The 12,022-nt window shown below is 40.0% G+C and overlaps 1 protein-coding gene across 2 annotated transcripts in view; it reads left to right on the forward strand.

The window, feature by feature from the left end:
* Positions 1 to 12,022, forward strand: part of MIPEP (mitochondrial intermediate peptidase) — a 213,713-nt gene that overhangs the window by 167,794 nt on the left and 33,897 nt on the right. For both annotated transcript variants that reach the window (XM_014548582.1, XM_005877283.2), the window contains 2 exons: positions 8,498 to 8,619; positions 11,723 to 11,796. In XM_014548582.1, coding sequence (XP_014404068.1) covers positions 8,498 to 8,619; positions 11,723 to 11,796 — 196 coding nt within the window. The remainder of the gene's footprint in view (positions 1 to 8,497; positions 8,620 to 11,722; positions 11,797 to 12,022) is intronic.

Below are 12,022 nucleotides of genomic sequence, written 5' to 3' on the forward strand. Positions count from 1 at the left end.
CAATCACCTTACTAGTAATTGGTCTGTTCAGGTTTTCTATTTCTTCATGATTCGGTCTTGGTAGGTTGTATGTTTCTGGAAAAATGTATTCATTTCTTCTGGGTTATCCAATTTTTTGGTATATAATTTTTCATAGTCTCTTATGACCTTGGGTATTTCTGTGGTATCAGTTGTAATCTCTTCTTTCATTTGTAATTTTATTTGAGTCCTCCCACTGTTTTTCTTGGTAAGTCTAGATAACTGCTTGTGAAAGTCCTCATTACTTGGTTCCTTTAGAATAAGGGTGGGAACATCTGGCCCTCGGCCATATAAGGTCCACAAAATCATTTGGTCAGCCCCTACCAAGGCATTAGGGGTGAGTAAATTAAATGTTTGACCAAATATAGCAGGCTAATTAAAAATTTGATATTTAAGTTGATTATTTTGCATGACCCTCAAATGATGTTATAAATATCCAAACGGCCCTTGGCAGTAAAAAGGTTCCCACCCCTGCTTTTGAATGAAAAGGAATGTGCCTTTTGAGATGTTACAAGCAAGGGGAAAGGCAGTATTTAAGGAACTTTGATTAGGATGATAAAAGCTAGCATGTCTTAGTTCCAGCTCCCTGCTTATTACTTTTTGTTTATTACCTCATTTAATTAGTTTAATATTGCCTATTCATGTTTCATCTAATAAATGCATTTCCACTTGATTCATTTACATCTTTTTTTTCCTTATTGAATCATTTACAACTTTGCTGTGCTAAAAGGTTAGCTTTGATAGACACAATCTGATATTTCCAGGGTTTTCATTTTGTTTTGTAAAGCTTTTTTTTTTCAATAACCATATATAAAATAAAATTGACAATTAAGGTTGGCATACTAAGGAGATGTACTCCTGGTGAGTACTTCGTTCATCATTAACAGTGTGTCTGATGTTCCTATTTAAATTGCCTAGAAAGATTTGTCAGTGTGTTAGGAATGATTTTAAGACTGGGTCCAGTCTCCTTAAATTAGGCCATAATTCTACCATTAGCATAGAAAATATTTTCTAGTTGTTATTAGGATGTTATAAAATTCTCATCATGGTATTTTTAGAAATTATTTGTTTGGTAATATGGAGAAGGTTTTATGCTTGATACCTAGTTTTACATATTGGAGAGCAATGTTAATATTTTAACTTACTCTTATTATTATACTTAGGATTGGTATTATTATACTTAAGCTATCTTCTTGCTGGCTGTCAGCTATAGGCCATCCCCAGGTCCCAGAAGGCTTCTTCAGGTCCAGCAGTGTCAACATCTGAACTTATAATACTTACTTTAATCATCACTTGTATAGGACATTCCTTTTTAGCTGTAAACATAGCTGTGTGGTATGTTTTGATATGTGTTTAAGCTGCTATGGTGGAAAGTAAGTTACAAGTTGTAGGTATCAAATATAAACACAAATGTAGCTGAGGAATATGTTTTGGGGGGGTCAAGAATTTGAAATAAAAATTATTTTAATTTTCACATTTGTAGGAAGCAGTAGGTCACATAATTAGATACCTAGGATATGCAATATGGAGTAACAAGAAAGCATGAGCTTTGAATTTAGAAAGATGCCTGAGTTTGAATCCTGTTTCCTATGTGTAGATCCATGTGATTTTTAGTTGGTGTACACAGAAATTTGCTGTAACAAAGACCCTCAAAATACAATTACTTAAATTAAGTTTTTTTCCCCTTCTGCCCAATAAGACAAACGTAAGTAGATAGGGCTGTTGGATTGGTGGCTTCTCAGCATATGGCTTTTATCTTTGAACTAGAGGCCCGGTGCACGAAATTCTTCCATGGCGGGTGGGGGAGGGGAGAGGGTGGGAGAGGGTGTGTGGTGTCCCTCAGCCCAGACTGCACCCTCTCCAATCTGGGACCCCTCAGGGGACGTCTGACTGCCGATTTAGGCCTGATCCCTGTGCAGTTGGGCCTAAACCGGCAGTCGGACATCCCTCTCACAATCTGGGACTGCTGGCTCCCAACCACTCCCCTGCCAGCCTGACCGACGCCTAACTGCTCCCCTGCCAGCCTGACCGACGCCTAACTGCTCCCCTGCCAGCCTGACCGACGCCTAACTGCTCCCCTGCCGGCCCGATTGCCCCCAACTGCCCTCCCCTGCCAGCCTGGTCACCCCCAACTGCCCTCCCCTGTCAGCCATCTTGTGGTGGCCATCTTGTGATGAGATGGGGGTGGCCATCTTGTGACCACATGGGGGCGGCCATCATGTACAAGGGCGTGATGGTCAATGTGCATATTACCTCTTTATTATATAGGATTCAATGTGATGGTTCCAGTTTTCACTGTTTCAAGGTAGTAGGAAGGGGGTAAGAGGATGTGGAAGGTGATAGGCTTTCTTTTGAAGGATACATTACCTCCATTCACATCTGCTTAAAACTATAGTTGCATAACCACCATGAGCCTCAAGGAAATTTGGATGACCACATCTGTCAGAATGATCACAAGTCTTGCTCAAATTTAGTAGAGGAATAGTGTGATTCTGTTTCTAAGAGGAAGAAGAGGGAAATGAGAAGGGGCTACTTAACAAGCTCTGCCATTAGCCTTGACCAAATTACTCATTTTTTAGTTTATTTGTAAAATATAAGCTGTTAAAATATTTATGAAATATTTATAAAAATATCTTTCTCATAAGATTTTCATGAAGTCACCAGGTATACTTTATAACTATAGGTATTCCCTCCTATATTTTCAGGGATTTATTTCTCTTAATAGTATTTCTGAACACAACTCTCATATTGTTAAATAGATAATGGTATTAGTCGATTAAAGCAATGTGGATCAGCAGTCACTTAGCTACATACTGTTTGTGGTTCCCAGGAGGCATTCGAGGTGTTGGCCAGGCCATATTCTCATCTGAGGGCTTGACTACTTCACTCAGGGTTTTGGCAAAGTTCATAGCTTTGAAGTTGTGGGACTGAGGGCCCCAACTTCTGTTGGATGTCAACTTCAGGACACCCCTATCTCTCAGAGGCCACCTCCAGGTCTCTACCAGGCAGGCTTTCTAAACATGGCTGCTAGCTTCGTCAGGCTATCAAAAAGGTTCCTAGAGTGAGTCTGCTAGCCAGATAGAGACATTATGTATAGCATAACTAATCATGGGAGTAATATCCCATCACCTTTGCCATACTCAATTGGTTAGAGAGGAGATTTCACAGAACAGGAAAACAAGATCATAAAAACCACCTGAGAGTATGTCCACCATAATAGTTATGATACACCTAAAGCCACTTTATATTCAAAATTGAGAATTCCTGTTTGTCACTGTTGTTTCATGGGTTTGGATAAAATATCAATAGGGGTTTTAACCAAGTTAGAAATATTAGTCTATATTAATTCATGGAATAAATACAGGGTGTCCCAAAAAATATATACACACTTTTATAGCTGATAGCTCAATTTTGAAAATGAAATGTATTTTAATAAGCACTTCCTTTATAATTATTCAATATGTGTGTATACATTTTGGGGGGACATCCTATATAAATATATTAAGAGAGAGAATATGAACAGAAGGCAGATAGGAGAGTATCTGCTTCTCCTGTCCATTGTGGTTCATTGTTAAACCCTTTTAGATGCCATAGATTTGATATCATAAGAGATACTCCACAATCAGCTGTATTGTACATGGAGAATGTGAAAAGTCAAAATGGTCCGTCCTACCTTAGGAATTTGCTTTTTTTTCCCTATCATTAAGTTATTCTAATTATAACAGGTACATATTGAACAAAAGGCCTTTATAAGCTTGTACAGTACTGCTAGCCCATGAAGCTTGAAGGAGATTGAAATCACACACTATGAAGCACTACATAGATCCTGTACATAGTCCAGACCTGGAGATCTGGTGCCAGAATTAGCCTCCAATCCTATATCACCTATCAATTAATGTAGTCAAAGAATTCTTTTGAGAAAACTATTAATAGTCACCCTGAGATTCAGTAATAGTCTCCTATTTGTGATATGGATATTATTCCTGAGCTTATCTCACTCAAAAGTCTGTCTTTCAGAAACATTGAGCATCTCTTTGAAAAAATCCTGTAGTGTTCATACATTCATCATTCCAGCAAGCTATCATTCTGTCCATCCATCCATTCAGCAGACAACTATTGAATTCTGTTGTGTTCCAGGTACCGTGCAGAGTATAGACTTGCACAGAGCATCGTGGTCCTTGCTCTTAAGGAACTTTCAGTTCAGTATGACAAACACCAAGGAAGCAATGTGTGTCATTTATGTTCTCATGCAGTTTATAATGTCCCGCTGATAGAATTGTTCTAAAATAAATTTTAGCGAAATGTATTTATATACATGTAGCTAGAAATGAAGAAAGGATGTGCTATTGGGAGTATAAAAGAAATGGTTATTGAGTCATTCAGCATTTAACATGTAGTTATGAGTGCTTACTCTGTACTAGTCCCTCTTCTAGGTTCAAAACTGAAATAGATACAGCAGTCCACCCTTATTCATGGTTTCACTTTCTGCAGTTTCAGTTACCTGTGGCCAACTGCATTCCAAAATATTAAATGGAAAATTCCAGAAATAAACAATTCATAAGTTTTAAATTGTGCACTGTTCTGAGTAGCGTGATAAAATCTCTTGCCATTCTACCATGTCCTGCCCAGGACATGAATCATCCCTTCGTCCAATGTGTCCACTACCAGCCCGTTAATCACTTAGCAGCCATCTTGCTTATAAGATTGACTGTTGAGCTATGCTTGTGTTCAAGTAACCCTATCTTATTTAATAATTCACCATTCACATAACTTTAATTATATTATTGTAATTGTTCTATTTTATTATTAGTTTTTGTTGTGAATCTGTTTCTATGCCTGTTTTATAAATTAAACTTTATCATAGGTATGTTTACTAGTATATAGGAAAAAAACCTAGTAGATATAGGGTTTGGTACTATTCCCAGTTTTACTAGTAGGAACCCACTGGGAACATATCAGCCACAGATATGGGGGACAACTCTGGCAAGTAACCATCCACTTTGCTACCTTTCCATTCCTGGCTCTGTCCGCGATTTGGCTGGGGGAAAATTATGTGAATGGAAAAGGGCTGTAGCAAATATGAATCGTCCAAGGGCCTCACCTGCCTGAGTTCTAAAACGAGTTACCTTATCCTTGGAGTTCCTACCATGTTGTTTCTCCTGCTCCATGTTTTTGTCTTTTATATGGAGTCCCGGAGATTATCTAACTCAAGGGAAGTTTTTAATAGTTGTGTCTTAGAATAGTGTTAGGATTGGGAAATCTACATCTCTAGACAGAATAAAAGAGAAACTGCAAAAGTGCTTGAATTCTTTGTTTTTGAGATCACATCCACACATTGCACATTGAAGGAGGAGTGAAACCTTTTGTCCACCTGATAAATGCCCTTTAGGAAGAAGAAAACTTCAATTTAAAAGGAAGAAGATATAAGATGAAATTATATTACATAATTCCAGAGTTTAAAATGAAATTCTGTCTTTAATTTTTCCTGATGAATGAGTGAAATGGCAACAAGAACTTAATATTAGGTTGAATTAGCAGGAATTTAGCCATTTGTGGTCAAATAGCAGTGAAATTGTAGGTCGTAGTCTGTCATAAACTTACAAACCACTGATGAAAGGTATAATTTATTCGGCATGTCTTGAAGTATTATGGGAATCAAACCTATAATTAAAGAACAAGATACAGTGAGGTGTGCACTTTGTTAAAATATCTGTATCCAAGTGGGGACATTAGTGTAAGACAGACGCTGTGGCACTTCAGGACACTGTGCATTGCACAAATCCTGATGTCTCTTTCTACACTTCTGAAAGGTCTTATTTTTATTGCTCTGTTTATGTGGGAGCTCAGTTACAAGTTGATGAAACTAAGGAACTTAGAAATTTCTTAGCTCAAATTAAATACCATTATTGAAGTAGGCCTGCTTTCAAGAGAAAACAAACTGTACTCAGCTCAAATCTAAACAAAATTAAACTCAGCTCACTACAGCAAAGGCTGCCAAACTTGTTCTGGCAGATCACCAAGAAGGAAAAGTTTCAAAGACAGAGCCCCTTAACTGTGCTACCAGCCTTGGGGCTTTCACCCTAAGAGAGACTTATATCATTAAGAGCATGAGACCCAGTATTGGTGGAGTATCGTGTTAAAGCAGCCAGTCATATTCCATTACAGAAGATACAATCACATGCCTATGGCTTTATATGGAAAAGATCACCAGTGGTACATTAAGATTCCAGCATAACACAAAAACAGACATAGATCCCTTTTTTAAATAATACAGAGTACACAGAACTGTGTATAGATGATAAATGAATTCCAAGAGACCCTACCCTTGGACTAAAAATTTAGTCATTCAAAGTTTGTTATAACAGAATCTGATCCATAGATGGTCGTTGGCTATTTGCCTTCAATTTAATTACCACTTGCATGCAAACAGGGTGTAAAGCCTGTCTCTATCTTCCCATGCTCTCCACTGCCCCCTGAGGGTACTTGTTGGCAAGAGAATGTGCAGTCACATTCTCTGAGCCCCGGGCAAGGCCACTGTTGAACCTCAAGGGCTTCTGCCGCACCAATCTTCATATTTTCATGGTGCTGCATGGTGGTGGCACCTGTGCCTGAGGCGAATTAGAAAGGATCCTGGTCTGGTTACTGTAACAGACCCAGAATAGCTGCCATGTGAGCACACCTCCCAGCACTGTGGCCACAGGGAGTCAGAGACCACACTCCTACTTTCAGCTCCCCCATTGCTAAGGTCTCACCTCCACAGATGGCCCCATGTGATGCAGGACAAGGAGGAGGAGGCACATCTCTTTCCTTCAAGGACACAACTGGCAAGGTGCCCACCTTACTTCTAATCATATTCTTTTTTAAAAGGGGGTAGTGGATATGAGGATATTTATCTCTTCCCTGGTACCGTCATGTTCTACATTAGTCTGACTGTTCCGGCATGCCTTCCTTTATAACAGCCCCTTTGCCCAGTCCAGGCAAATACTTGTCTAAAAGTATGGGACACACTTAGAGAAAATCAGCATTATGACTTCATCATTAAAATGGGTGTAGGACTCAGAGTATATTCTAAAATTTGCCACACCACTGTGATCAAGGAACCATCTATGTTTGGTAAATATTTGCTCCTTAATAATTTAGGTAGCATTTTCTTTTCTAGTTTATAGATTTGTGGTGAGAATTATACTTTATTTTCTAGGGAGTTAAAAGATTTATTATGTAATGATTATTTTGGTTTAAAAAAACTTAGGCTTCAATTTATTTTTTTTAAAGTTTGAATGTCAGATAAAGCATACATTGGAATACAAGTGGGTTATTGCATGTCAGGTTTGTTTCAAAAAAATAAAAATTTTAAAGTCATAAACATGTATTTTAAGGATAGTGTTTGTAAATCTAGCTTTTGTTTTAATAGTGTTACCATGAATGCATATGCTATGGTAGTTTATGCATTTGCACTTGGATAACCCTTCACCTACTAACCAATCAGAATGTAGGTATTTTCAGCTTTTAGGTACAGAGAAAGAGCAGTATTCATAGGAAAATAATTTTCCAGAGAAGAGTATTCTTGCATGAAAACTCACATGGCCTTTCTTTAATAACTACATCATTGTCCTCAAAAAGAATGAATGCACTCCGTGCCAGACCTGAAGTTTCCTCTTCGCTGCTGACGACCAGGCATTCCAGACAGGCTGGAGTCAGTGTCAAAGTCCAGCCCTGCTCCATTATCACCACTTCTGCCACCGCATTGGGGCTGTTCTCTCTACATTTCTGTCACGGAGATGAATCCCAGCAGTGACAAACATGCAAAACAATTAGATGTCAGGTTTGGTTTCCTCAAGGCCTCTCTCCTTGGCTTGCAGACCGCATCCGCCTTCCTGTGTCCTCATGTGGTCTTTCCTCTGTGTGCACCCTTCCCTGGTATCTCTCCCCTTCTGACAACAGTCCTATTGGATTAGGCCCCACCCTAACAGTTTCCTTTTAACTTAATCAGCACTTTAAAGTCCCCTTCCCCAAATATAGTCACATTCTTAGGTTCTGGGGTTAGGCAGCGGTTCTCAACCTGTAGGTTGTGACCCCTTTGGTGATCGAATGACCCTTTCACAGGGGTCGCCTAAGACCATCCTGCATATCAGATATTTACATTACGATTCATAACAGTAGCAACATTACAGTTATGAAGTAGCAACGAAAATAATTTTATGGTTGGGTCACAACATGAGGAACTGTATTTAAAGGGCCAGAAGGCTGAGAACCACTGGGTTAGGGCTTCAACATAAGAATTTTGAGGAGACACAGTCCAACTCAAAACTGTATAAAATGTGAAAAAAAAATTAATATTGTGAGTGACATGGCCCTCTAGGGTGAAATTTAAATGAAAACATTTGCAGATTTCCATATGTGCTCTCATTGTGTTCTCATACATAACATTTGCAAATAGAGAGACTTCATTGTTCCTGGTGCTGTGTTTCTGTTTTGGCAGGCCTGGCAGCTGCGATTCAGTCACCTCGTGGGCTATGGTGCCAAGTATTACTCTTACCTGATGTCCAGGGCAGTAGCTTCCATGGTTTGGAAGGAATGTTTCCTACAGGATCCTTTTAACAGGTAATAAGGGGAGTAGGGCATAAAATGTTCCTCTCAACTTCTGTAATCCCCCCACCTCACTACATCCAAAGTCAGGCTCTGAGAATCCTCGGCCACTCAGGACACAGTACGAAGCTTTCTGAGGCAGTGTCATCACTCAGTCCAAACCTCTCTCAGACCCTTTCAGAGACAGAGCCTGGTCCCGAACTTTCTTATCTTACCCGCTGCTGATAGCCTGGCGCTCTGCCCTCATGCCCGCGGGGACCCGTTATGTGAGGGCTCTGTGCCTTTGCACAGAATGGGCCCAGATTGCTTTGTCTTCATCCTTTCCTGTAGGTTTTCTTAGTTTTCCAGCCTCGCCTGTTTTCAGTGCCTTGTTGCACCCAGTACTTCCTGTTTGACAAGTGTCCTTATTTTCAGCCAAGCATCTGAAGTTTCCCTCATGAGGAACACCTCATTTCTTTATTGCCTAACAAAGGACTTGTTATTTTCTTCTTTTGGGAGAAGCACCACTGGAAACTTTGGTTATTGACCTTAGCATACAGTTTATTCTAGAAACTTGCCCCTCTGCCTGACTTTGGAGCACTTTTCCTTCACCTTTAAAGGCAGTGACAGTTAAAAAAAAAGGGGTGGGGTGGGGACTGCTCCACCTGCTGCCACTCAGACAGTGTGGGTACCTGCCCAACATGGCTTTCCACTGCCCTGCCTCATCGTTGTCCTCATGGGATAGTCAGTGGTTCCGACAACACAGCCTGCAGCTCTGTCTAGAAGGCTATGGGAACATCTGTGTGGAGTCTTCTGGCCTCTCCCAGATCATAATTCATCAGATTAGCCAGTGGATGTGGTGAGCTTTAATGAGCCCACAGGAAATTTCATCTAGGGACAAGTATGCCACCCCTTTCCCCACAACAGAGGAAGGACATGGGGGCTGGGGAGGAGGGAGAGCAGGGCCTGAGAGGGTCATCACAAGGCTCCTATTGGTTGAAGAAGCACGGGAGAGCTCCTGTTGCTCCCTAATTGGGCCTCCTTCTGACAGCAGGAAGTCAAGTTCTGGTTCCATGAGTCCTTAGAAGGAGCTGCCTTTGAAAGCAAACCACTAATTATGATCAGGTCTGATAGTCATTGAAAGCATTTTATCTCCTAACCACACAAATAAATATGTACATCTCCAAATGTCAGGCAGCCATTGTGGATGACTGTTCTCTTGACTGCTCTCACACTGTTTAAGATGGATGAAATCTTAGCTTTCTAGAAGCCCTAGAGTTTTCATGTGGCATGTTATTTTACACTCAGCAGCTTTGGCTCAGCCAGTGGGTTTTATAAAAGGAAACTGAGGTTCAGAGAGAACAGATTTATTTGTTCAAGGCTTCGTAGTTAACAGGGTGGAGTAAGATTATAATCTAGGTCTGCTAATTCCTAGTCCCTTCTCTTTCCCCACTTCCTGCACACCCCCTCAACTTTTCATACAATTTGACATAGGTTTGGCTTTTCTCAGCAGTTAATAATCACATTCAGTTCCAAATCTTTTGAATCTGATGTAATAGAATTTTTAAATGTTTTACAGCATGGTACCCACATGTTATTTTGTGTTCAGTCCTTTGCACTTGCAGACATTCGGTCTGCTATTCAGAGTTTATTATTTTCCAAGGATATAAAGCCAAAATTAACCACAATAAATCAGTCTGGGGGGATTACATTTCTTTACTGGAGATTTCTATAAAATAGACAAAATATTATCTTCTTTAAAGGAACTACACTTTACTAGAAAACCACATACTCTTAAATACATATATTTCCAAGTATTTATACCTTGTTTATATATGCATTCTTGCCTGGACATGTAGTTGCCATAGTTTTATAGACATGTAAAAGTAAGCTAGTAAAAATACTCATTGGACTAGAAAATTTCTAACCTCTGTCCAAAGATCCTTTTTGATCCCACTTTTGAAAAATTACCAAGCTGGAAGCTGATATCAAGAAGCCAGGCAGGACAGAGCTGAGGCAGGCAGAGAACTGGAGGCCTGTGGCAGGAGTTTGACTCAGGCCAGGGGAGCAGAGTACAGTGGTTGGGAGGAAATGCCAAGCCCCCGAGGCTGGAATCGGGCCCTTTCACCTGCCCCTATTCCCTGAGAAGGCCCAGCCTTCTGTCCACATTTCCTGCTTTTGGACATACTTTGCCTTAGCTCTCACTGCAGGATGTAACCCAAATTAGTGTTTGATAGGGACATATTTTTGATACGGTAATGCTGTCAAAAATTCTGATTAGAAATCATGTTCACAAAATTGCCCATACATAAAGATGCTACAGAAAGAATGGAATGAAACCATCAAAATTTATTTATTTTATGTTATCATAGTGTGGTCATTTCCAGTAAAAGAATTGCATCTTCCATAAAATACACGAATAGCACTAAATAGCTTGTCTCCAGGTGCCATTAATTTGGAGAATTTCTGTCTATAAAAATTCTTCCTGACCTAGTGTTACAGACAGTATTCCTTATAGAATCCAGCTGACCAAGAGTATCTGCAGATGAAAACGAGCTGTTCTCGCCTTTGCCTTTGCCTTTGCCTTTGCCTTTGCCTTTGCCTTTGCCACCCACACACTGCCGAGCCAGTTTTCTGTTCCCTTAGCTATTATCCTCAGCCAAGGTCTCCCAGGGTAATTAATTCTCTCCTGCCAGCTTTTTTTCTAAATAACATTTCAGAATGTTATTTTTCTTTTTGTTAGGTGCCATCTCAAGTTCTTTTATAAAAGTAAAAAATGGCGTAAATAATTTCAAATCTCACTGTAAACTAATCCTAAAGATGATGAAGAGGATATAATCTTACTTATTCTGTAATACAATACGTATATGAAATAATCCTTTCTATGAAGAGATTGCTTGCTACAAAGCAGCTGAAAATATAGTTAGCCTTTTATAATAAATATATGGTTTTACTCATTAGAATAATTTTAAAAATTGGAATTAAATTTTTAGAAGCAAGAAAATTAAGAGCTGAATTATCGCATGGTGACAGGTTTTCTGAATATGATATCAGTGTGGCTTCTTTTGAGAAACTCAAGACACCTGTGAATGGGGTGGAGTAAGCTGTGCGTGAGGGTAACAGTCTCTTATCTCCCCAGGTCGACAGGGGAGCGGTACCGAAGGGAGATGCTGGCCCATGGTGGGGGCAGGGAGCCCATGCTCATGGTGCAAGGTAAACCAAAATGAGGATTGGAACCTTTTTTTTTTTTAAGTTTTTCGGGTTATATGTTTTGGTATTAGCACGTTTAGTTATATTTTTGACCATCCTGTATAATAAAAGGCTAATATGCAAACTGTCCCCCTCAACCTGGAGTTCTACCAGGGGGTGTGGCTGGCTGGCCAACCACCTGCGGTCCCTCACCCTGGCCAGCCCCACCCCCGATCGCCCACCCCCAGGC

The sequence above is a fragment of the Myotis brandtii genome, unplaced genomic scaffold (assembly GCF_000412655.1).
Source record: "Myotis brandtii unplaced genomic scaffold, ASM41265v1 scaffold516, whole genome shotgun sequence".
NCBI lineage: Eukaryota > Metazoa > Chordata > Mammalia > Chiroptera > Vespertilionidae > Myotis > Myotis brandtii.